The sequence below is a fragment of the Marmota marmota genome, unplaced genomic scaffold, assembly GCF_001458135.2.
Source record: "Marmota marmota marmota unplaced genomic scaffold, marMar, whole genome shotgun sequence".
Lineage (NCBI taxonomy): Eukaryota > Metazoa > Chordata > Mammalia > Rodentia > Sciuridae > Marmota > Marmota marmota.
In genome coordinates, this window is record NW_026000249.1 from 9,183,430 (window position 1) to 9,211,374 (window position 27,945).

At 39.4% G+C, this 27,945-nt stretch overlaps 1 protein-coding gene across 10 annotated transcripts in view; it reads right to left on the reverse strand.

Annotated features, from left to right (window-relative positions):
* Positions 1 to 27,945, reverse strand: part of Sh3kbp1 (SH3 domain containing kinase binding protein 1) — a 279,242-nt gene that overhangs the window by 179,865 nt on the left and 71,432 nt on the right. For all 10 annotated transcript variants that reach the window (XM_048796358.1, XM_048796352.1, XM_048796353.1 and 7 more), the window contains exon 2: positions 22,514 to 22,637. In XM_048796358.1, coding sequence (XP_048652315.1) covers positions 22,514 to 22,622 — 109 coding nt within the window. In that variant the 5' untranslated portion in view covers positions 22,623 to 22,637. The remainder of the gene's footprint in view (positions 1 to 22,513; positions 22,638 to 27,945) is intronic.

Here is a 27,945-nt window from a genome sequence, read left to right on the forward strand (position 1 = left end):
GTATAATTATAATGTACCAATAATTTTTTTCCAATAATTTTTTTTAATTTAAAAAAAGAGAAGCCTAAGCTCACAAGACAGAAGAAACACACAGCCCATTGGACTTAGCACTGCAACCACTATAGGGCTCTTAGCCTCTCATGTATGCAATGGGGATGATGGGAAAAGACCTACTTTATAGGCACGTTTAATGCCACCTGACTCCCTCTCTATTTCCATTTGGCTTTATACTCATGCTTCTGTTAAAAGGAAGCTTTGTTAATTATTTATACTGGCTCAACCAATTTTCTTTTCACCAGTTTTCCCTTCCCATCAGAGTGATATAAAGGAACACTGAAAAACAAAATCAGTGGTCTCAAAATATTCCTTTTCTCCCTGTCCCCTAGAATGGTCTCAGGCCTTGGTTTTGACCTTTCGACATGCCCCTCAATCCAAATGACCCAACTTATAGCAAGTCATTCTAGGGGACACCTCCCTAAGGCATCTCTGGTCTGGCTCCTCCAGTCCAGACAGCTAGCTCTCTGGGACAGAGTCTAAATTTTCAGAGGAAAAAATCTAATACATAAAGCACATTGCTCTTCTCTGCTTTAGCAAGGCTGATTTTGGCAAAATGCCCAAAAGAACTGAACATATTTATAGAGTTTTGTTTGATCTACTTTTAAATGCTCCATGCAGAGTCATTCAAGTGAAATGAGAATACAGAATTTCAAAGGAAAAATTGAAGACTCTAAATATAAGTTATTTGTTGGGCATAAACAAGATTTCTCCCTTTTCTCCAACATACTCCCTCAAATACGTCTATTTTTAAAGGCATTCTCAAACTTTGCTGCTGACAAATAGACATATCAGACCCCTAACTTTTACTGTTAAAGGAGGAAAGTGGGCAAAGAGGGAGCAAGACAGAGGATGAGGAGATGGAGAAGGGGGGAAAGAGGAGGAATGAGGGGGAGAGAGGAGGGAAGGTTGAGGGAAGTAGGGAGGAGGAGGAGATGGAGGGAGAGAGGGGGAAGGAGAGAGAGAACACAAACATTTTAAGAACTGGGACAAAGGTCTGGAAAAATAATCATCCAGGATCCACATCTTAACTATTCTTAAGAGCATGTGCGGTCAGGGGGCAGATATTCACCACAAATAAATCTGGATGTTCACAGTTTTTAAAACCAGCACCAAAAAATGGCCACTGTAGTGGGAGCTTTAGAGATTGACAGAAAATTCCACACATTCCACTTTTGGGGAAGGGGGAAATCTTGTCACAGGTAGTCAAAATATTTTTAAATTTAGACTCATTTTTAATATAGTTCGCCTTCTCATTTCCATCAGAACAAAGCAGAAGAGGAAACCTAGGCATTTATGAATTGTCTTAAAGTGAATGGGAGTTTATATCTTTGCAATTCATTCTTCAATATTTAAAAAGCTAAACCTCTCAAGTGAAGGTCCTTTTGGGGGTCTGTGGCTAGAATTCAGAGGATCTGAACTTGGTGGAGGCTGGGATATAGCTCAGTGGCAGAGCACATGCGCTACATGCACAAGGATATGGGTTCCTTCCACAGCACCCAAAAGTAAACAAACAATAAGCAAACGTGGATGGAAAGAAAAATAAATCTTTTATTATCCTCTAACTGAAATGTGGCTTTTATTTCCACTATGAACATAGACAACAAACCACATTGGTATTAGCAGCACCTGTGAATTTTATTTTTTTCCCATTTTATGGATAAAAAATTTCAGTTCACAGCTGCAGTTATTTTGAAACATCATTTACACTCATCTCTGCTTCAAAATCATGATTGCCATTAGATTCAATGCAGGATCTTTCTATGTAATGCATTGATAAAGAATATGTATTACTTATGTTTTGCCATGTTTTGATATCTGTATTTCAGTATGATTAGTTTCCTTTGTAATATTATGGATTCTATTTTATTCATTTATAAACATTATTCTGAAAAGGGGTCCATAGGCTTCACCAGGCTGGGAAGCTGGTTCCATGGCAATTGAAAAATTAAAAAATTTAAGAACTTCTAATCCTGTATTTCAAGATTATGGTTTCCAAGGAAACCCACAGGTGAGGGGGGAATTTTATGTAAATGTATAAAATAAAACAGTAAACATTTGAACTCTGTTCACTGCAACATTTCATAGGCTTTGGAGCAGCGTATCACGACTAAAGGACTACACTGGGCAACTTCATGAGTCCAGATCCACAAATGGCCGCGTGGCACAGTGTTCAGGAAGTTGCTTGCCAAGTGCCCTCTTATTAATCGGGTCAGTGGCTGGCAAGAGCCCCGCTCTGTCATCTGGCGTCTTGGCTCAGTGGAGCTCAATGCCCATGCTTCCTTCCAGGGAGGCCAGCACAGCTAATTTGCAGGCTGACACCTGCCACAGCCTCACCACTGACCCCCTTCCAACCTTCATTCTCTCCCTTTTCTAGCTACTGAAATTCTGGAAAGTACCCTGAGCTTCCTGCCCGCTCTGGGATGAAGATATTGATAAGGCTTCCCTATACCCACAGGGCTTCCCACACAGCCTTAGCTCTTAGCCCTACTCGGTGGCATTGTCATTCTTTGCATGTACATCCCCATTGCCTGCTAAAGTGAGCACATACATGTTCCACAGGGGGAAGGAAGTTTATGCCAATGTTTATAACTTCACATAATTTTCTTGGAGGGGCTGCCTGACTTCTAGTGGGGTCCCATTTCTACAGTATCAGTAAAGGATGAAAGACCAGAGGCAGCTGAACAGTTCTTCCAGAAAAGAAGATCTAAAAATCAAGAAAATTGTAATTTCACTTTTAGGAAGTCACACACCAGGCAACTCACATGAAATGTGCAAAGATGTATACATAATATTCATAGCTGCATTATTCAGAATAGATAAAGAAGACAGACAAAGAAACTAGAATCGGCCTAAATGTCCTTCCATCAGGGAACTAGTTAGTTAACTTATAGGTATAACCACACAGAGATTCCAAAAACAGTTAGAGCTCCTTTTTTTTTTTTTTTTTTTTTTTTTGGATATAGGGGATTGAACTCAGGGGCACTCGACCACTGAGCCACATCCCCAGCCCTATTTTGTATTTTCTTTAGAGACAGGGTCTCACTGAGTTACTTAGTGCCACGCAGGTGCTGAGGCTGGCTTTAAACTCGTGATTCTCCTGTCTCAGCCTCCCAAACCACTGGGATAACAGGTGTGCACCACTACGTCCGGCAACAGTATAGCTCTAATTGAACTGATAAGGTAAGATTTCCAAGACTCTCTTTAACCTAATGAAAAATTGCAACGCAGCATAAACAGTATGATCCTACTTATGTTTTAAAAAGGACACCAGTGTGTATGTATTACTGTGTGCTTGGATTATAGGTCATACACTATGGAAATGATATTTTTCTGGTCAAGTATCTGCTACTGCTTATAGTTCATTATAATGTATATGTGCAGAGATCATGGGGTGAAGGAGATTATCAGGAACCAGATTTCTCCTGAGAGGGAAGGGATTAAATGTTATTCTTTACAATAAGCCTAACTAAGAAAACTTAGGGTGAGTCTAAGAGAAATTGTATGACTCAAAGAAAAAGAAAAGAGCAGTGAAGTCTAAACAGCACAAGAACACAAGCGCTGGCTTACTGGCAGATAACTGTGTGCTGGTCAGAGCAACAAAACACTCAGAACTACAGGCTTCCTGAAGGGGATGCAAATGGATTTGTCACCAAGGCCCTCCAAAGCGGTGTCCTTGGGAAAAGGGCAAGCCTCCAAGCATTTGAATCATGCAGATAAAAGGACTGAGATACCTGAAAGTGAAGGGTTTTAAGCAGACTTTTTTTTCAAACAGATTGGTAATGCATATATTATCTGTTCAAAGCAAATAAACACTTTTCTCATTTCTTTAAACAAATGCTACTTTCCTTGTAAGTACAGCAAAGGCACAAAGGTGCTTTAAAAAAAAAGGTTGTCTCACACTTAGACTTTTCATTTTCTCAACCAATCTGCACCTTTACTCTCCCCCTCAGAGGGAGGGAACCAAGTGTCACGAAGGGTGTAAATTTAGAAATTGTAAATCTAGAAAGTGTCAATCTAGAAGTCTTGAGGCAAGAAAAGGAACATAGATTTAATGGTGGACTAGAGAAAGGAACAGTAGAGAAAAACAAAAAGTAGAGAAAAATAAATGTCCATTAATCTCCCCAACAATACCAGTGTTATCAGCACTTAAATACTTTTTTGATACTTAAATGTCTTTACCTCAACAGGCTTAATTACAAAGCATTCTACATGTTACACATGAGAAAGTCTCCTTTTGCATGATGAAACTTTCTGGAAGACAGGACTTGAGTTTTTCTACTGGTCTATGGCAGGGGCTGGCAAACTTTTTCTGTAAAGGGTAAAAGAGAAAATATTTGAGACTTTGGGGGCCATACTTCTCCTTTCTGCTGTTGCAATGTGAAATCAGCCATACACAATACTTTAGTGAATGGGTATAGCTGAGCGACAATAAAACTTTATTTACAAAAATATGAGCTGAGGTTCTGGCTCAGTGGTGGAGCACTCTCCTAGCATGTGCGAGACCCTGGGTTCAATCCTCAGCACCACATAAACATAAATAAATAAAATAAAGGTATTGTGTCCAACTACAACTAAAAAAAATAAAAATATTTTTAAAAAATATGCAATGCCCAATTTGACCAATGGGCCATAGTTTGCTGACCTGGTCTACAGAAATAAGTGATAAGGATCCAAATCAGGGACTAGGAGTGATTTTCTCTTAAAGGAAGAACAAGAGACATTTCTAATGTTGAATTATTGGCTGAGAAGAACCTCCTTGTGGATGCCTTCCCTGACTACTCCCATTACCAGCACCATCATGGGACTGCACACCGTGCCTAGGTGTGCAGTACTCTCTTCTCCCTACCCATACTGCCCAGGGACTATTTGAGTCTTAAATCCTAGACTCTTGACAGCCGGGATTCAGTTGACCTCCCTGTAGATTACTACAGGCTAACCCAGAGGCTGACCCCAAACAGATCTTAAGTAATGATCTCAAAAACAAAGAAAAAAAACTGGTGTATAGCTCAGTGGTAGAGCACTTGCGTAGCATGAATGAAGCCTTGGATTCAATCCTTAGCACCAAAAAAAAAAAAAAAAAAAAGGCAAAGAACAACAAACACATAAATGAGTAAGAATAAGATGAGGAAAGAGGAGTTAAAAATGATCCCAAAGTATTAAAGGGAGGAAGTGAAGACCAGTGATACCACTAATTAAAATGCAGAAGACAGAAGCAGTAGAGCTCTGATAGGAGGGAGAATCTGCTGCCCAACCATACAGGGACAGCTGGAGGAATGGTAACTGCCTCCTGTCAGCCCTTCTCCTGCAGACTTCCAGACCTGGGTCAGGTCCCACGGGGTGTGTGTTCAGGATTGAGCAGGCAGTCCTGAGCCTGGGCAGAATGAGAGACATGGACAGGTCTGTCAAAGCACCTAAATGTAAAGAAGTTCCCTGCCTTTTGCCACTGGATGTAAACTGGGCGGTCCATCATTGCTCCACTTACTGGCCACAGTATAAGTCCAACGCAGAGAGAGGCAGGATAGAGAAGTATCCAGGATTCTAAGGAGCCTACCCTGCCTGGGGACTTCCTGTTGTACAAGACAGGTATTTCCTTACAACCTAAGCTAGTTTGAACCATGGGGTCAATGGTTTGCTGCTGAGACCAATATCTAGCACAGAGCATCTGGGAGTAGAAATGAAGGATTATGGAAGCAAGGAAGACACACCAGCTTAAAGGTTGGGATTGGGTGTTATATGCTTCATAGCACTGGTTGCACCCAAAAGAGGAAAAAATAGAAGATGTCAAAGATAACCATAGAAACAGTTTACATTTAAGAAATTAGAGAAGAGGAGTCAACAAAAGGCAAATACAGAAAGGGGCAGAGCAGGGTAAGGAGGCAAATATACAAACACAAAAGGCAAAGCTGAATGTTTCTAGAAAGAGGCAATAATCCAAAGTGCTACATGGAACCAAGCAGAGGCAGTGTGCAGGAAGGGGTCTGATAGACCTGGGTTCAAAGTCAAATATAGTCAGCCCTCAATTGATATCTGTGGGTTCTCCATCTGTGGATCAACCAAAGATCAAAACCATTTTTTAAAATTGCATCTGTATTGAACATGTACATCTTTCTTGTCATTACTCTCTAAACAATAGAGTATAACAACTACTTTCATATCATTTACATTGAATTAGATATAAATGACTTAAACTATATGGGAAGATGTGCATAGGTTGCATGCAAATACCATGTCATTTTATACAAGCATTTTATAATTGAGCATCCTTGGATCTTGGGACACCTGGAACCAATCTCCCATAGATACTGAGGGATGACTGTACCCACTCACCAATAGTGGGTAGGCCTTAGATAGGTCACATAACCTCTCTGAGCCTTGTTTTCTCCAATTGCAAAATGAGGATGTTAGCCAGGTGCAGTGGTGCACACCTGTAACCCCTGTGGCTCAGGAGGCTGAGACAGGAAGATCATGAGTTCAAAGCCAGCCTCAGCAAAAGTGAGGCACTAAGCAACTCAGTGAGACCCTGTCTCTAAATAAAATATAAAATAGGGCTGTGGCTCAGTGGCCAAGTGCCTCTGAGTTCAATCCCTAGTATCCACCCACCCACTCCCCTCCCCCCGAAAAAAGTGAGGATGATGCTACCTACTTCTCAGGGTTGTTTAGGGGACTAGACAGATGTCTCTACTAGGACACTATGCATAGAGAACTGGGATGTACTGACTGTATAAAGGGCCTAATTCTTTACCCCTTCCCATTTTCATTTCACATGACTTTGGAGTGCCTCCCTTAAAGGCAAAGTAGATTTCCCAGCCCATGTGACTTGCTTTGGAAAACAAAGTAAAATGAAAGCATTGGCATGCAGTTCTAAGCCTAGGCCTGAAGTGAACTTGTATGTTACATCTCTCTTTTCTGTTACATGCTCTGTTATATCTCTGCCAATTGTCATGTTTCTGTGCCTAAGCTAACCTGTTAGAAGATATGAGATACTTAGAGCAGCTTCATGTTGTATGTCACTGGGGTTTTGTGGTGATTTGTTGTGTGGCATTAAGGTGGCAACAGAAAACTGATATGATAATGCTTAACACTGTTAAAATAGGTTTAAAACCAACACTCAGGGAAGATGAAGTTTGCAAATATTTTACGTTGCTTTTCTCTCCTGGTGAGTTACATTTAATTCCCTTAACTTTTTTTTTCTTATTTGACAGGGCCCAAAGAGTAAACAGAAGTTTCTAGAAATTTTTCTATTTCATGGTTATTTATTTTTTTTAGAAATACTGATTTTAAAGAACAGGAAACAGTTATTAATTTCTTACTTAGTAGCATGTTTAGCTCTAGCTAACCAATACACATTAAACAGGAGAAGATAAACACCTCCTGGCACAGAATCCCTTTAATCAGCCAAGTCATTCTTTGCTACTCAAAAAAATGCACACGCTACAATTGAGGGTAACATTCATGTTAACCACTGTAATTATTAATTGATAAAATTTCTTCACTGCTGGTGGGTAAAAGGTTATTGAGTATTTGCCATATTATTCTTGATCCCTTTTTATTGTGGCCAAATATATGTAACATAAAGGTTATAATTTAAACCCTTTTAGTATACATTTTAGTGGTTTTAAGTAGATTTACAATGGGAAAATGAAGACTGGCTCGGAAAATGAAAAGTCTGAGTGTGAGATAGATGGTGGAGATAATTACCCAAAATGAAACTCTATGCATTAAACAATATAGTCTGGCCTCACCCCATCCTCTGGAAATCACCATTCCACTACACATCTCTATGAATTTGACTATCTTGGATACCTCATATTAGCAGAAATATGTTGTATTTTTCCTTTTGTGACTGTCTTACTTCACCTAGCATGATGTCCTCAAGCATCATCCATGTTGTAGCATGTGTCAAAATTTCCTTTCCTTTTAATGCTGAATATTGTATGTATATACTACATTTTATTTATCCTTGAATGGACACTTGTACTGCTTTTACCTTTTGCTATTTGAATAAGGCTGCTTTGAATTCCATGAATGTATAAATGTGTGTTTGAGTCCCATTTGATCATTTTTATGTGTCTTTACTAAAACTTCATTTTGAAATATAAAACATGCCAAAAGAAACACATCACTTAGCTAACAATCATGTAACAAGGTTACAGGAAGGGATTGGCATCTAGCAAAACAACCCAATTTACCATGAATGACTTCTTTTTTTTTAAGTTTCTTTTTTAACCATAAATGATTTTATCCCACACCCACTGAAATAAACATGGAGATATTAAAATTGTTCAAAGGAGGTAATATTCTGAAGAATGCTGAGCTGAATACAAAGTGAATACACATCTTGCCACCTGCCCAACCCTGTGCAATCAAACTGAGTAAAGACTAGTAGAAACCTACAGTGCTATGGAATGAGAATGATTGGTTTAGCAACTTCAGTATTCAAAATCACCACTGGGCTTTCCCAGCAAAGAATCAGAACCATCTAAAACTCTCTAGAAGCTTCTGACAGGTCATATGGGAACCTGATTTATTCAGTGAACGTTTGTCAGCTGTAGGAAAGAGAATGGGCTGTGGATAACATGTAGAGGGGACCTCAATATTTCTTCCTGAGGACTCTGGGAAGAGGTTGCAAAGAAGGGGAGTAGGATCCTTAAGAATTGACAATTTTTGAAAAAAGGAGAAAAGACCTTCCCAGGAGCCATAATAGCTGGTAGAGTGGAGAATTATAGGAAGGTCTCAGAATCATCCTGAACAGAAGTGTAATCTAGTTCTAAGTCACTGAACAAAGACAGGATATTCGTGAGTGTTATCAAGTCTTGCTGGTTACCCCCAAGCCCATTTACCTAAGACCATGCAATCTTATGGCTGAAAGGGAGGCCATCTGGGTTCGTGTGGCTTTGTTTTGTTTCAGTACAAAGCTGACACTCATCTGTTCTAATAAATGATCACTTTCCACTTTCCACTTTGACTTGGGCTTTTGGCAGAATGAGTTCATACATCAATGTGAATGGATCGATACAGTTTATAATTTATGAAGATGTGGAGGGAGTGAGATATTGGTCCTACAGAAGCACCCAACTAATGCATGCCTCTCATCCTCTCTTCCTTCTTGATGCCTCGGTTTAGTCATTTTTAAATTTATTAACACCTCCACTGGAACAGATCAGCAGGGAATGAAAACAATGAAATGGTATCCTACATAAACCTTTCTAACAAAAGACTTCTAGTTAAACTGAAGAAAGGTTTCTGTGGGTCATCCATGGATTTCAGTGATCCATATTATCCCCACCAACTCTGTAAATGAAAATAACAGCTGATGAGACAAGCATGTATACGTCCTAGGGACTCACTTCAGAATGGAGGCACTTAGAGCGTAAGGCTAAGGAAGAGGGGGATGGAGAGGGAGTCAGAGGAAGAAGGAAGGTGTGCGGAGAAGAAGAAGGGAAGGATGGAGAAAAGGAATCTCTTAAACACTAATGTAAATTGCACATGAGTTCCATGAAAGAAACGCAGAGCCACAGGGCCAAAGCTTAGGAGGGAGAGTGTGAATTTTAAGTGTATGTGTATATGTGAAATAGATACAGTATTTCCATTCCTAGCTTTTCTAGAATGAAGGAACAATGAACAAATATCAGAAAAGAAGAAGCTCAGAAAAGAAGGTAAAGCTAAGTCTGGCCCATAGACTTCAACAAAAAGAGAATACACACACTGCCATCTGTAATATTAACCAAACTCTTCACACTTTCATTTAGAAACCCATGGGGAAGTGTGTAAAATTAAATATGAATTAAAATAATCACATGAAATTGAAACTTTCCTTGGCCCTGAACACATTGTCACTTTCATCTGTGTTATAAAAGTCAATGTGAAAAATGTAGGCTCCTGCTCTTCCAGCACAGTGCCCTTATAACTGCCATAGCATTACTCAGAGTCCAATTCAAATGTCCTCCTGTTAAACTGTGTCATCTTTTCCCTCTCCACTAATCAAGGGCCCTTTATTGCACCAAAAGTTAGGTTCAGTATTTATTCTCATGATCCACTTTCAAATAAGTCACCTTCTTCCCTCTGCACTCAGCAACCAAAGATAATCTGTATAAATCAGAATTTCAACAGCTTTGTCTTAAACACATAACCTAATAGTTTTCCTCTGATAGTTTACCTTTGCTAACTCTGGTTTTTTTTTAGGGGGGGGTGGGTGGGATGGGCTTACTTGGATTGAACCCAGGTGTGCTCTACCACTGAACTATATCCCTAGATCCTTTATAGTTTTAGAGGCTGGCCTCAAACTTACGATCTTCCTGTCTCAGCCTCCCAAGCCACTGTGGTTACAGGCATTCATCACCATGTCTGACTTCATTTGCCAGGCATTCTTTCAAAAGGGTTAAGGTGCCTGAGTACAAAAACATACTTCTGTTCAAAAGTTAAAGTTGGCTGCAACATAAGATATGGCTTCCTCCTTCAAGGAGCTTATAATCTAGTAGAAAATATCAAAACCTAAACAAATACAATACCCACAGGAGAACAAAAAGTACATTAATGGAGTGAAATGCAGCCACAAGCATCCAAAAATAATTATTTACAATCAATTGTTCACTAAGGTTTTTCCAACAGTTACTGATATTACTACAAACACGTGGGTGTAAAGAAGGGGCAAAAGACCTCCACATCCACCTCATATTGGTGCCTTAGGTATATCATTTTTCACTTTTTCCCTCCTTAGTTTCGTTACTTTCACAATGGACTGATAACAATGCTTCTGAGGAGAGAATGAAAGCAAGACTACACAAATAAAAATACAACAATTGACTAAACAGAGTCACATTCCATGTCTCACTGGATGGCTAGAATCAGCTATTTAGAATTCAAGAGGAAAAGATGTTTTAATTTACAAGAATTTATCTGTTCTGATGTTTGCGAGGAGGGATGAGGGAGAAAAGGTTTTCATTTATACCCCTCTACATAAAGATGGCTTGTATAAAAATACAAAACTTCTTTTTAAAAAACTAGGGAATTGTCAATTATTTCAATACTGACTTATAATTTTAATTCAAATTGAAATCCCAATAAGATTTTTTAAAATATTTTTTAGTTGTTGATAGATCTTTATTTATTTATATGTGGTGCCAAGAAATGAATCCAGTGCCTCACACATGCCAGGCAAGTGCACTACCGCTGAGCCATTTTTTAACTTGAGGACATGAATTTACAATAAATAAGTACCACACTTTTGAAAATAAGGAGTGATAGATACCAGGAAGGACACAGGCTTGCTATACTACATATTTCATTGTATTATAAAGCCACATAGTTAACTATATTGATGCAAGAATGCTGAGACAAATTAATGGTACTGAATTGAAAGTACAGAAGACTTGAGTATACATAATAATGTTATATGATAAAAATGAGGTATCACAAATTCATGGGGAAAGGCTAAATGATTCAGTAAATAGTCCTGGAAATGTGGCTATTTCAAAATAAAAATCAATTTGTATATTATACATTAAAATTCCATATAGATAAAAAAAAATTGAAGTAGAAAATGAAGCCAGTAGAAAAGAAAAGGAAAATTAGCTGAGAATTATTTTGGAGAAATCACAAAACACCAATATATGAATGTACATTGAAACATACTATTTCTGTACATCAAAATCAATGGCAAACAAAATGAAAAGTGATCAAACTGGAAAGCAAACAGTGCCATGAATGACAAAGGAATAATACACTATTTAGTTAAAAAAAAAAGTAAATAAAAATCTTACTAAAAAGAGCAAAGATTACTAGTAAATGATAGAAAAAAATGTTCAAACACTCTATTAAGCAGAGCCATTGAAGCATAAAATACCAAGAAACACACTCTCCATTTCCAGTGGTGGTGCAGAATGGTACAGGAAATCAATTTGATAATAATGAATGAAAGTCCCTCAAAATTTATACATGCTTTTGTTCTGGTAATTCCACATCTAAGAATCTTTCCTAAAGAAATCATCAAGCAGTGGAGATAAAGATTTATGAGCAAAAATAGCCAGTGCAGAGTTACTGACAACAGCAAGAAAAATTGGAAACATAAATGGATTCTTTCCTCGCCAGCAGAGGTTCTCTCCATGAAGCAGAGAATTTAGAATATAAGAGGTCTGGCTTTTGATTTACAGGCAATCTCATTTTTTTTTTCCTCAAGAAATGAACAATGGGAGGCCACAGTCAGTTCTCTACCCTTCTCAAATCGATTATCTAATATTTAGGTCATCTCTAGCAAAAACAGTGTCATTTTGATCCCTCAGACTCACTATCTCCTAGGCAACTGATTGAATAAAGAAAAATATAAAGCTTCACTGAGAAATATATAATTTTAAAGACTAGGATAACATCTTGTCCCTCAGCTGAGAGGGGAAATGTTAAAAAAAAAAAAGAAAAGAAAAAGAAAGAGACAGCACCAAGCACTGCACTTTCGTACTTTTTTTTAACATTCTTTTTTTTAACAGCTATATTGAGATGTTATTTTGAGATATGATTCATATAACATAAAAACTCATTAACTTTAAGTGTATAATAAATGTTTTTAACGTATTCACAGAATTATACAACTATCACCAAAATCTAATTCTGGAACATTTCCATCACCCCCAAAATGAAACCTCATGACCATGAATAGTCACTTTCCATTCCCACCCCAGTTCTAGTCACACACTAATCAACTTTCTGTCGCCAGGGATCTGCTGGTTCTGGACATTTCATATAACTAAACTCATACAATATGTGGTCTTTTGTGTCTGGTTTCTTTCACTTAGCATTATGCTTTCAAGTTTCAACTATCTTGTAATATCCAACAGTACTTCCTTCCTTCTCATGGCCCAATAATACTCCAATATATGGTGTGGAATACTGGGTCTCATGGTAGCTCTATATTTAACAGTTTGAGGAAGTGCTATACTATTTTTCCAAAGTGGCTGCACCATTTGACATTCTTACCAGCAATGTATGAATTGTTTACAGTATTCCCTTATAACATTTTAAATTCTCAAGATCAGCAGCAATCTCCCCTCTTTAATTGCTCACATAGTAATTTATATCTCCTCTCCTTTTTTCTTAATCAGTATAGCTAAAGTTTATTGATTTTCTTGGCCATTTTAATGAACCAACTTTCAGCTTCATTGATTTTTTTTTACTATATTGTTTTCTATTCTCTACTTCCATTATTTTCTATTCCTTATTTCCACTGTAATTTTTATCATTTCTTTCTTTCTGATTGCTTTGAGTTTAGTTGATTTTCTTGTCTAATTTCTTAAGTTGGCTACTATTTCGAGATCTATCTTGGTTTTGAACTTATATATTTGCAGCTGTAAATTTTATCTGAAGCACTGCTTTAGCTGTGTGTGGTTATCTTTTTGTATTTTGTGTTTTCATCTTCATTCATTTCAAAATATTTTATAATTTCTCCTGAGAATTCTTTGACTCATTGGTTATTTAGAAATATGTTGTTTAATTTCCATATATTTGTGAATTTCCCCAATTTCCTTCTGTTGTTGATTTCCAATTTAATTCCATTATGGTCAGACAACACACTTTGTATGATTTTAATCCTTTCAAATTTATTGAAATTTCTTTTACAGCCTAGCATCTGGTCCATCTTGGAGAATGTTCCATGTGCATCTGATCACTAGTTGCTTCATGGAAACAACACTCATTACTATTTTTCATAAATCTCTAATTTCTTCCCAATTCCTGGAGTCTTACTAGCAGTTTACCACATTTAATAACAACTACTACTGTATTCAGGGAGTGACTCCTGACCCTACTTCACTCCCTTGTTTCACCCTACCTCCAAGCCTATTCTCTTCACTCATTTTTATTTTCAGTTTCCCAGGGAATCAACAAGAGTAGTCGCCTTGTTTTATACAGGAAATTGGAAAACAGTGAGAATACAACTTGCCTCAAGTTTGAAAGAAACTTTGGAGGTGCTGCAGGAGTAGAGTTTAGGTCCCCTCCCAATAGCCACTCTTTCAGCAACAGGGCCCTGCTGCCACTGAGCTCATTCTGTTCTCCAGAGAAACAAAATGAACAGGCGGGCTAGTCCCCTCCAGTGCTCTTTCTCATGCACGGGCACACAAGGGAACTCTTTCCCTTCCTGATGGGAATAATGAGGGCAGCCCACCTGGCACTGCAGCTGGGCCTGATGTTGATGTGAGCATGGTTTAGGGAGGTGGGCCATGAAATGTCCTCATTGTTTGGACACAACAGTCCCAAGGCTCCACAAGCACAAAATGCCAAGAGTTCAAAGACTAAGCTGAGGTTGCACATGGCATCAGGGGGACCAGGCTGTGATGAAAGATCAGTAGATATAATTAGAAGAAAATGCCCCTTTTCCAGAGTTTCCTCTAAGTGAGTCCAGATGTTGTCCCCAAACAATGCAAAAATACAGGCAATACTTAACTATCATCTACCTCTAACTAATTACCTCTCATTAATCAACCAGCTTTCTTGCCAGAAAAATCTCTCTTAGGAATGGGGTCTCCCATGTGGGACTTAGTAAAGGTCAGTCCCCCAGACATGAGGAGTGTTCTTTAGGATCCCCCAGGCAGAGGTACTATGTCCTCCTGCCTGGCACATCAGTAAGTGGGGCCATATATCCGGGACCTTCAGCCACCTCGGTAATTCTATGATTCCATAACTCTAAAATGGTAGGCTATTTGGTTTCCAACTCATATCCCTACATGTGGATTTATTGCCCGAATTCAAAATGGAAGTCTCTTTTACTAGTAGGCAAAAAGATTGAAAAAAGCTCTTTGTATTTACGATCAGGATTTTAATGCTATCAAGAAAAACTATGGTTTCCTATCTTTTCAGTTGAAACAGAGTAAGAAGGAGATGGGATAGTTTACCTGTGGGGGGGTTTGTCATCATTCTAAAACCCACACCTGGAATCACAGGCTTAATGCTGAGCCTAGTCCCAGGTAGGCCTGAACAAGCACTGGGTTAGGCCCCTCTGTGCCCACTTTTCATGCCAAGGCTCAGCCTAGGGATATACTCTGAGACACAAAGACCCATGAAATTATCAGTGGTAAATTCCCGTTCATCTTGTCACTTGAGAAATAACTAAAGGACTGGTTTGCAAGTTTCAGGTTCAGGGACTGTCCTCCAAGCATTGTCTAACTCATGTTTTTTAGAACCATCATCAGTCACTTCTCCCATTTCTACTTACTCACTTTAACATTCCCTGCGCATTACCTAGGAGATGCTTAGAGAACTCCTTGCCCTAGATGTTAAAACCTAGCACATTCCAAAGTGGAGTCCTAACTAGTATTCAATCAAATGATCAAACATAAGCAGGTTTCCTTACTGCGGGACATCTGAGAGCTATAAGATGCTCTAATGTGCTTGTTGATTCTAAGAGGGAAGCTATAGCTGAAATATGACCAGAGAGGCAATTTTCTCCCTTTGTCTGTCTTTCCCCATCTGTCTTTTGTGAAACACTTTGCAGAGCTGAAATACCATACAACACACAAGGGGAAATGCTGGCCTGGTTTCCATCTGAGCATGTCATGCTTGTTGCAAGATCTTTCCCCCTAGGTGGAAACAAAACCCCCTCTTAGAGCACACCTTATACAGACAAACTTGAGCACACCAAGGTCAAATGCAGGCCGCAGAAAACTAAGCTTGTACATGATGGTGCAATTCGATTCAACCCAGAGCTGTCCTCAGAGCCTAGTATACCGTATGGAGCGTGTACAGTTCAGCACTCTGTATCATGTGAGTTGTCAATTTCTCTGCAACATGAGCAAACACCAGTTGTCCCCAATTACACAGTCTTTCTGATTTTTAAAAGCTATCTAAAGCTTCCTGCCAGCAATATAGTGAACAAAATAGGAAGTCAGACTTACAAGTGTGTTATGCTCTCTGCAGAGCATTTGGAACTCCATTTTCCCACAGAAACAAAGTTATAAACGGTGATTAAGTTCCCAGACTAACACAATGTAGCTAGCTACAATAAGGCATGTCTGCAAATTTCTCAACTAACAGAAACTGAAAGAAAATGAAATTGAAGACATTTTTATTTATCAAAAATACTTGTGCTTCATGGAATACCAAGTGTGGGGGGCATCCAGGCCCAGGCAAGAAGGAGCTGCCCTGAAAGAATTTACGAACAATAATAAAGTCAACAAAGTCAGTTGACTTTTTACTTTCACCACCTGCTGGCGACTGATAACTCAGTAATAAAATATTGTTCCTAGGAGGAAAATGGGTTCAACAAGAAGTGAAAAAACAGCTCTAAGGGTACTTAGAATTATTGAAGAGGAGACTGGCTCACCTACGGGAATTTTAGTGTGATTCTTTATTATGTCCAAATTAATATCTCTAACCTAAAGTCATGCCTATAAGGGTCACTTTTTTAATTGCTTATCAACAAAAATACTTGTTAGGGGGAAGTACCACAGAGCAAGGATCAGGAAACATTCTATGAGCTCAATGAGCAAAATTAGACGAGAAAGGAAAAGGGCTAAAGAAAATGTGTGTACAATGTGAGAAGCTGTGGGTCTGAGATGGAACTGCATGAATCGGGAATACTGAGTGAGAGAAATCAAAGGCATCCTTGAATAAGAAATCTCCCAAAAAAGAAAAAAAAGGAAGGGAGCAGGAGGAGGAGTTTCCTAGGAGAGCCACCAGGTGGAGCCACCACCCCAAACCCATTTGGTTCTAGGGATGAGACTCTGGTATAGAATATCCAGCAGGAGTCTAAATACAGGATTATTCCATACAGCCTCCCTGACTCTAGTACTAATGGCTTAGGGAAAGGACACAGAGATGAAAATAAATAGAAGAAGGAAAATTCTAAAAACCAATTTTGTTAATGACACATGTTAAAAAAAAAAGTATAAAGAAGGTGCAATAGCAACACCCCTCCACAGAACTTCTTTCTACCCTTTTCACCCCCATCCCTAAGCTCAACAGGCAGCACTACTCAATAAGAAATGAGTGAGGGCCAACACACCCTCTAAAATCAATCACTGGTCCTAACATGGACACCCAATTAAACTTGACAGAAATGCAGCCAGGGATCAGTTAGTTTTAAGAGGCCTCTTGAAAGGCTCTTTGCTCTCAAGCTTTTGAGAATGACAGTCCACCGGAAGAAAGGACTATAGATGCATATACAGATACATTCACACAGATGTCTGTATTATTGAATGACCATCTTTCCTGTTCACTCACTGCTGGGTTGGCAGCTTTATTCTCATTTCCCCTGGGAAAGACTAGCTCAGGTGATAGCCAAGAGCTTCCACACAACCATAATGCCTTCTCTTAACTCCTACTCTCCCAGAAGTCCACAAAAGCCAGCTCCTGAGGTAAGATCAACAGGTGATTTGGAAACTCAAAGACTGACTCAAATGCCACATTTTCAGATACCTAGTTAACTATGGGGAAATTCACATTTGTTTCTTCAGTAGGAAATCAGAAAGAAAAACGTCACATTTCTACACACAAACCCTCAGATCTTGCATAGACCTTAAAAAACAAACCACTGGAAAGCCAAAACAGTCGACACTTTCTTTATTAAGGACATGCTTTTTTCCATCCTTTGTTTACAGTGCATTTCCAACAAAGTGCTCAGAGCCTACAAGATCTATGCCACTGCCTTAGAACCATGGCAAGCATTCTGGGCCAGCACATATGTATTTGTATATGTGCACACACTCACACCCTCACCCAGATTCTCACAAAGCAGTCCAACAAACACTTGGGGAATACTACCCAGGCAGCCAAGTAGATACTTAAGAAAGTTCGAAAAGCACATTCCCCCTTCAGAACAAGGGGGCAAGAAGTCACGTGGTGGGATCTGTTTAAGGACTGAATGACTAGTGCTGACACTATGAGGAAAAGGATACACATTAAGTTAAATTCTCCTAATAGCTATAGGCAGCAGACTCAAGTGGAGAGCCATTTTGTGTGGCAAACACACGGCCCATGTTAATGTGAAGGGCATGTATGTATCACCCACCAACATCCAAAATGTATTCTGAAGGACTTCTGTGCTAACTTTTAAAGCAACAGTGTGTCACCAGAGGCAGAGCAGCTATTGGTCCCTCTGTTAGGAAGATTTTGGAATCAAATCTGTTGGAAGGACTAAACATACTAGAAATGAACCCGTAGAGCAATGTTCTACAATCAAAGTCTGACCCACATACCAGTTCAGAGAGCAACCCTCCCCCATCTTAACTTGAATTTCATGTGAGACAGAGGATCTCACCTCAGAGCATCAGGGCTAGACCTATTACAAATAACATCTTTTAAACTGTCAGATCTTTCAGCATTAATCTCTGGAAGGGGCAGTAAAATGCAAATGCATAACAAACCTTAAATAAAGATGGGTAAAAGCGTTTATCTTTTAGAAGGCAGATGCCAAAGTAGCAGAGCGACTTAAAAAGATGATTATAAAATACATTTTATATCAGAAGAGCATAACAATAGTAATAGTAATAGCAAAGAATAATAAATGTGCAAAATACAATAGAGACTTACCAAACACTGAATTCATGATAAACTGGAAATAGAAACAAGGACATATAAAGCCAACCAGAAATCCACGGAATGGCTTCACATTCAGAATGACAGAAGTAAATAAGAGACATACCCCCACCGTGCCATAAAAAAGGTATAAGAAATATGCAGCACTTTCTCAACGTTTCCCATGTGACACAGCAGACTGGAAGTGCTTTCAGGCAGAATTGGCTGCTCTTTTTCTAGTCTTTGTATCTGCCCCAGAACCAGGCACAGGACCAAGCACATAGTTGACAGGCAGTAAGCACATGCTATGGAATATTCATTGGTATCCACCAAAGGAAGGAACAATGTCCAAAATCACAGGTAGCAGGAAGGGGTCAGAGAGAGGCAGAGATGCATCTTCCCCACATGACCTGTTAACAATGCAAACTAGAACCCTGGTCTTCAGAATGGCCAGTGGGGTATAGATAGATTACATCCTGGATACTTAACCAATCACATGGATAAAGTTGATCAGGAAATTCTTCTAAGGACAAAACCAACTAATTTTTTAATTGGTTTTTAATTCAAGCAGAAAAGAATCTATATTCAATGGACAAAATCCACTACTCATTTTCAAGAACATATTTAGGATATTTGTTAATAACTTTCACAACTTCCATCTTATTCAATTTTGCTTCTAAACACATGGTTTGAAGACTTTAAAAAAATTTCTCTACATATCAATGTACCAATTTGGGAGCCCATCATTCTCCTACATGGGTTTAATGACAGAAGAAACAAAAGAATTAAGTCATTCTCAGAAGAAAACAGACGACTCTTTTCTGTCTGGTTCATGAGAATGGCACTTGGCTCTAAGGAGAGTTTTCACATTTTCTGTCTACAATTCATCAACGTACTGGAATCTGGGACAACTTTAAGATATACAATATCCATGCTGCAAGTTGACATGAAAAATGACTTCTTATTCCTTGGGAAAGGCTTGTTCGTTTCAAACAGGAAGATCCTCCAGTGTGACCACAGGTGGGAATAGGCACAAGTGCCCCTGGGGTTCTAACGCCCTGAATGTATAGCTGATGACTGCCAAGCCATCTAGGAGGACCTGCTTTCCCTCTCAATTTCAGTCACATTTTTTTCTCAAATGAAAAGCCTGTGGAGTCATTCCAGTACTTGCCTAAATCAACTCTAGTAATCTGAACTGAAAACTGAAACTAGTCATCCCCCCAACTAATGTTTCTGTGGTCCTAGCCTCTTCTCAAGGCTATGAATAAATAGCTTTCTTCAAATCCAAAGTATTTTCTGACCTTCTGCAGGTGTCTGGGGAGGGTGAGCTCATCCCAGCCCATGAGGTACCACAACCTGTTTGCAATTGCCACAAAGTAAAGCATGTCACAAAATGTAAAAACAGCTGAACACAATTGGGCAAACTTCTTCAGCCAAGTCACTCTCAAATCCTGGCCCCGGTGAAGTGGTTCCTTTTCAGAGTCAGGGTAGAAATAGATGTCACTCGTTCTTTATTAAGCCAGTTCCAAGTCTGTATCAAATGACAAGACTTGTATAAAGAAGAGCCATCTCGATAAAACTGAAGGAAAAGAAATCATGTTTATTTGTTAAATTCTCACAGGGTCCAAAGCCAAATGATAAGGGACTCATATACTCTAAGATATGTCCCACATTAATGAATCAAAATACATTAATGAATAAACCCTGAGAACAATTTCCCTCCCTAACAGTTATAAGAATGCTAATAGACCAAAACATTTATAAGGTTTCTAGGGACAAAACTTGATAGAAATAAAGGGGAGAGGGTAAACGTCATTCATTTAACCCATAAAGCTTTAAAAATTATTTGGATGAAGTGTTTACCAGGAACTAGAATCACCCCACAGATTTAGTCTCTGATCCTTTTTTAAGGGGGGAAAAAAGTGTTTTTTCATTGATTTTGGGTGGGAAAAAATGTAGCTTTTGAATTCAATACAATGAACTATTTATCTGGTCTGACAAGGCCAATCAATCTCCCCCCTCCCGCTGTTTATTATAAGGAGTAGTAGAATACTGTTAGTCTTGATGGGGTGGGGGAGGGCCTATAGTCCTGGTACACAATGCTTCCCTTCAGCTGGGAATTTATGTTTGGCCCAGGTGACCCAGAAGGTCAGTGTGAAGCCTGGGACAGAATGAAGATGGGTTGTTATAGGCTTCATAGTTACAGAACACCTCCGTGTGTTCAGGTCTCACAGCCACTGGCATATTTAGTATTAAAAGGCCTAAGAGTAGATAAAAGGTTTGTCTTAATTCAGCTTCAGGTTTAAAGTAGAAGACTTTAAAAAAGGAATGTAAATGGAGTAAGCCATCCCATTGAATTTCATTTTTTCTGGTGAATAAAAAATTCCATTAGGGAAACTCAAAGGTCAGATTTTCAGTTGTAAAGAAACAATTATCTGAAAGGTTCTATTCCTTCGTTGATTTAAAGTTCTCAGGTAATTTTACTGAACTCATCCAGATAATTACCTTCATTCCTTACCTTAATTAATTCCTCTCTTGTGAAATTAATTAATTACTTTAAATCTCTTATTGACTTTACAAAAACAGGGTTGGCTGGAGAGGCCTTGCTACTGGTCACTGTGCATGTGAATGCTGGGCCCACTGACCTGAGAAGAGCCAGAGGAAGGGGACAGCTCAGAGCAGCCAGGGAGGTTTGGCAATGCAGGAAGGAGCCTCACTGAAGTCTAGTTCTCAAATCCAATGAGTCTCAGGCCTTTGGGAACTTATTTGAAAGGCTGCAGGAAGCACTTTGAGGGAAAACTAGTTTTACAGCAATGTATGTTAAGTTCTTAAAATGGGAAGCCCCCCGCCCCAACTTTAGAAGGATGGGGTTTTTAAAAAAGAAGAGAAAAGGAAAAGAAAGAAAATCCTATAGCTGCTAACCAACGTGGGCCTCCAGCCAATATTTCATCTAAATAATTCAAAAAAGGAAATGTAACCCAGGGCAGCTGGAGGGGGGCAGAGGAAAAGACAGGAAGGAAGACAGACACAAAGCTAATGTTTCCAGTGCTATGATCAATGGGCAGTTTATTGGACAAATTCTTATACTGTCTAAATTTTATGAAAGATTAGCTGTTCTTCCCCATAGTTATGTAAACTTGCCTTCTTTTTTCTTGTTAATGGACCCCTTTGCTAGTACATTTCCTGCTCCTGCTATTGAACAGCTCTCTGTTTCCCTTTAAGGAAGTAATAAGCCTGGGAAAAGTTGGCAGCTGAATGCTGACCTACTATGGGCACACTGAGCTGAGCTCCAATTTGTGTATGCACTGGCTGGTCCAAGGTCAGGAAACATGGGAGAAAATCTAGTGTGTCCACAGTACAGAATCGAGTAGGGCCATTTCTGCAGTCTTATAGTCTCTCTTGCATTGTTTCAAACACTTATTACCAGGGGAAGATATGGGAGAAAACAACAGGCTGATACTTAAAGTTAACAAGATTGTTAAAGGTTTCTGTGTAAATGGATATATTAGCCATATCTTCATACATTCTGCCTCATAATCCCAGAGAGGCAGACCATGTGTTTGGGAGCTCAGCAGTTAGAGAAAGACCCTGATAGCATTTGCCTTAAATTAAAAGAAGAGCATTGTCAAGACACACACAGCTCAGCCTGCACATTACCATTCTCTAAATTCGCCTTGCATCCATAAAAATAGATGTGAAAGCAGAAGCTAAAACCCTAAGGAAAAAAACAATCATCATTTACAAATTCTGTCAACTTCCTGACTGTCAAAAAAGCATTTGTATTAGTTGCCTTTATTATAGCTACTAGTTACTACCCATATATGAGTGTCCAAGATTTATACCTAAAACCAAAAGGGAAAAAGTTCAATTTTTCAGCAATGCAAAATTTGACACAGTTCACCCAGAAGTCTCCAGGTTTTGTTTGTGCACAGGGAAGGGGGCTCTTTCTCCTTTACCATACCTCGCTTATTGGTTCTTAAAATTGTTTCAGAAGACAGCAAAGAGTTTCCACTGGACACATCGTGCATGGGCTTTTCCGGAGCTTTGTTGGAGAGAGGGTCTTTCTTCATATCTTTCTTTATTTCCTGTGAGGACAGATAAGGAGAAAACAAGATTGTAGTTTGAAATTTTAGGGTGCCTCTTTGACTGTATTAAGCTTCATCTTTCTGGAAACTGAACTATAGTAATGCCAAATCAGACCTAATCCTATTAAGTGGAATAATGCTCGGCATGGTGAGGTGACCATTCCATGTGGTCATTTCATGTGACCGTCAAGAGAATGACTGATACATAAAAGCCACCAAAGAGCTTTAAATGACAGTTTGTTCTACTTACTGAACAATGATAAGTTTTGGATAAACAGATTCACCCCTTTAAAAGCTTTCTGAGTTCTATTCTTCTCAACCGGGGCTTAGAGAACTGTATTCCCAAATCACCATTGTGCTCACAATTATACTAAACCCAAAAGATTATTTAAATTCGTTTACAGCCATCAAGTTCCTCTGGCTTTTCAGCTTCTGACAAAGACAAAAATAAGGATGACAGACTAAAATAAGGACTATCATTCTCAGCCAAGGTTCAGCAGCCCACCACCCTATTTTGTAAATAAAATTTCATTGGAACACGACCACATTCATGCATATTTTGTATGGCTAGTTTAGTGCAATAACGGCAGAGTTGAGTAGTTGCAACAGAGACCAAAATCTAACATATCTGACCTTTTAGAGAAGAAGTTTGCCCAGTCTAGGTGGATGCTTCTCAAAGTTTCATTAAGATCTGCATTTTTAAAACCTGGTGGCTGATATAATTATCGGTTGAGCATCTCTAATCCAAAAATCCCAAATCCAAATTGCTCCAAATCTAAAACTTTCGAGTAGACATGACAATCACAAGTGAAAATTCTACACCTGACTTCCAATGATGGGTCATACTGAAAATGCAGGAGCACTAAAAGCACTGTATAAAATTACCTTTAGGTTATGTGTATATGAATTCTGTGCTTAGACTTTGGTGCATCACCAAGATATGGCATTACATAAATGCAAATATTCCAAAAAAATTTTTAGATCCTAAATTCAAAACTCTGCTAACCCCAAATGTGTTGATAAGGGATACTCAATCTTTATTTCAAATTACTTTAATAACTTACATAAATCTGCAACAAAGCATTCATAACCCCAAATCACGGTAACTCACAAAGTGCAGGTCTATTCACAGGAATTTTTCCCAAAGGGCTTGTCTGAACCCATGATCACACTAACTTAGGGGGAAAACATGAAAACTTAGGAGCTAACCTGACTGAATGGCAGGAAGGACTCACAGATAAGGGATGTGTGCTTTAGAAAGAACAGGGTTAAGAACTGGGGAAGGGTTCTCTCTATGGAATGAGCAGGAAAATCATGAATTATATAAGGGGCCATGATTAGGCCTGAGCAGAGGATAGAAGTAGAAAGAAAACAACTGCTTATCAAAACATTGCCACTAGGCTTCCTACACACTAGGAAGTGAGTTAGTTACCAAATCCAATTCCCCAACTGCTAGCTTTTCACAACAGCCTCGCCCTCTCTTCCTGTCTCCCCAGGGCCCCACCGGAAACCAGCAACTGAGGCTGGTGGTGTTTTGTGGGTTGAGAGCTTCAGCTTGCATCCAGAGCCCTAAGTAGGCAGGGCTCTGTCCTAGGCCTCCACTGGTATCTCTGCATACTGAACAAAGCTGTATGCTCATGTATGTATATATATGGACACCCACATCAGCAGCCTCCAGCACCTGCTAGAACAATGGTTGCTGGGGGTTCCTGCAGCCTCACAGGCAGATGGTATCAGGGGACAATCAGCAAACATTGCCCACCTGAGCCACATGATGGCTGCTGGTCAGCTATGGCTCTAGAACTTCGTTGGGGGAAAAACAGTTGCTCAAATCTCACTCTCCATCACAATGTGGCCTATGACTGTGCGCACACAAATTTCCCCACCTTGATGCAATGTGATATCAGTAACACAACAGACAATTTTGTCAAGTAGTGATTCCAAGAAATTCAGTGGGTCAGGGGTGACACGCTCAGTGCTTACTTAACTAATGGCACAAAGCTGAGGAAAGGTGAGGAAGGGCAGAGGTTGTAAGGCTGGGAGAGCGACTAGATAAAGCCCCAAAAGCCAGGGTTCTCAACAATGCTCATTGTCCAGTGTGTCAACGCAGTACACTATGAGCAGCTGGCTGGGAAGAACTAATCCAATCAAGAGCAGGTAGGGCTGAGCTCCAGCAGCAGAAGGCTGGCCCATAAACCACAGATTCCTTCATTTTCCCAGTGATTATTTACATCTGTCAGACAGAGGCCCAACGCTAAGTGAATTTCTTTTTTTTTTTAATATTGTTTTTAGTTGTAGATGGGCACAATACTTTTTTTTTTTTTAATGCAGTGCTGAGGATCAAACCCAGTGCCTCACACATGCCTGGCAAGTGCTCTACCACCGAGCTACAACCTCAGCCCACTGAGCTACAGCCCCAGCACCTGAATTTCTTAAGTTGCTTCTTGGATAGAAGGAGGGAGGAGACAAAACTTAAAATATGTCCCACATTTTTCTTTTTTTGAATTTTTTTTAGGTGTTAACAGACCTTTATTTTATTTATTTATGTGCGGTGCCGAGAATCAAACCCAGTGTCTCACACATGCTGGGCAAGCACTCTACCACTGAGCTCCAACTCCAACCCCCTTCCCTCACATTTTTCTTTTTAAGAAAAACCAATCAAGTATATGGATGCGGTAGTGAATGGTGCAGGCTCCTCCCTCAGACACCTGGACTCAATGTCATTCCACCCAAAGACAACACCTTTCTCCAACTACCCCTTCCCAGGGGGCGGGGGAAGGGACCTGTCTTGTTTAACACCCTATCATCCACCAATTTACCAGGCTGGAAAAGTCAGCTTAACCCCCCTATATAATCAGCCACCCAGTCTGGCTTTATCTACTTCCTTAATCTCTATTTCTCTCTATTCTTCCTCTATGGCCTTAAAAATATAAATACCAAGCAAGAGACTTTAATAAACATTTCTCCAAAGAAAATATACAAATGGCCAACAAGCACATAACAAGTTGTTCAACATCATTAGTCATTAGAGAAATGAAAATCAAAACCACAATAAGGGCGAGGTTGTGGCTCAGTAGTAGAACGCTGGCCTGCATGCGTGAGGCACTGGGTTCGATCCCCAGAACCACATTAAAAAAAAAAAAAAAAAAACTAAATAAACAAAATAAAGGTACTGAAACACACAATGAGATAAACTAAATAAACAAAATAAAGGTATTGAAACACATAATGAGATATCCCTTCAAACCCAATAGGACAGCTAGAATTTTTAAAAATGGAAAATATTGATAAGGATGTGGAGAAAACAGAACCCTTATACAATGCTGCGGGGAATGTAAAATAGTACAGGCCCTATGGAAAACAGTATACAGTTCCTCAAAAAGTTAAACATAGAACTACCATATGACCCGCAATTCTAGTCCTAGGGAGGTTCTCAAAAGAATTGAAAGCAGGAACTCAGACAGATGCTTGTATGCCTATGTTTACTGTAGCATTATTCACAACATTGAAAAGATAAAAGTGAGCCATGTGTCCATGAACAGGTAACCAAGATGTGGTACATCTATACAATGGAATATCATTCAACCTCAAAAGAAATAAAGTTCTGATACATGCCACAACTTGGATGAGCCTAGAAAACATGTGAAGTAAACCAGACACAAATGCACAAATATTATACATAATTCCACTTACATGAAATATCTAGATCTAGAATAGGCAAATTCATACAGACAGAAAGTAGATTAGAGATTACCTAGGAGTGGTGGGAGGGGAATGGGGAGTTTGTGTTTAATGTTTACAGGGTATATGCCTAGATTGATGAAAAAGTTTTGGAATTAGTGGTGAGAGTTGTGCAACATTATAAATGTAATCAGTCCCACTGACTAAACACTAAAATTTGCTAAAATGGCAAATTTTGTTTTATGTACACACTCACACTCACAAAAGAAAAAACTCACATAAATGGTATCTAACATCTGAATGTATACCTCCTCTAAGAGCTTTACCTGGATAGCAATTTTTCATCCACACAATAGTCCTACTCACAGAGACATAAAACAAAGACACAGAGTGTTAAGGAAACAAGTAGGAGCCAGAACTGAAGCCTAATCTGTCCAACTTTTGACCTTATCTCATAACCAAGCTTCTCTGAGTCCTGCCTGGATTATGATAATGCCTCCCCCCACCTTCAGTCTCTCCCCTCCCAGTTTAGCCTCTTTACTGCCACAAGGGACGCTCCTAAAACAAATGTCTGCTCCTATCATCTACCTAATGAAATCATACTTGCTTCCAGAAGACCCAGGCCAAGTTCTTTCATTCAAAAACTTATCAAATCACAGTAAGCCACAAGTCCCTGTGTCTGCTTCTGGCTAAAAATATCTGGCATGCATGCTGCCCCCATGGTACCAATTATCATGCAAATCCAAGTTGGCCCAATACCTTAATGTTCACAGAATTCTGATGCCATAGGCTCCTGTGTACTTTGTACTTTGAAAATCTGTGTACTTTGAAAATGGGTGATGATGTTAACAATAATATGGCCTTACACTGGCAAAGGCTTATATAAATTGAAGTGCTTTTATAGATATTTTTCACTTGTTCCTTCCAATAACTTTATCAGGGAAAAAAATCTGGTTTTGCCAGCCATATATTTTTATACACAAGAGTAGTGAGAGGCAGTCAAAGAGGACACAAGTGCAGACAAGGCCACAAAGCTAGTTAGGGGCAGAGCCAGCCTTGGGACCAAACTCTGGGCCTTCAAAGAAGAGCTCTCCTACATCTCACCTCCCTGAGAAGAGACAATGTCACCTGAAGTCACTCTACCAGCGGCTCCAGTGGGAACCATAGCTTTTCTCCATGTTTAAAGGATGCAGTGTACCACTTTACACAAGACTATTGAGGTCCAAATCTGTGAGATCGCTTATTATCCACATAAAACAGCTCCTTCCTGCAGAGGAGGGTGGACTTGGCATTAGAGCAACCCCTGCCTGCCTATAGTTGCCATACCTGGAGCTCTCCGAGGTTCTGATCCAAGTTTCTAGGACTCTAGATTTCCAGGGGTTGGGTGTTCCTAAACCCACTACCTCACCCTCAGTCTCAGCTTTCTGACTACTAAGCCCATTTGTAAAGAATTCAAGCGCTACTATCCCAGTAGCAGAGGCTATACTCTGTCAGAATTGTGGGCCCTGGGAGTTTATTGGAATTCACACATGAATGCCTGCAGACATTTTGTTTTCTATACACACTGGCAATGATTTCAGTTGCTTCAAGACAATACAGATGAGAGAGGATGTCAGCAAACCTCTTT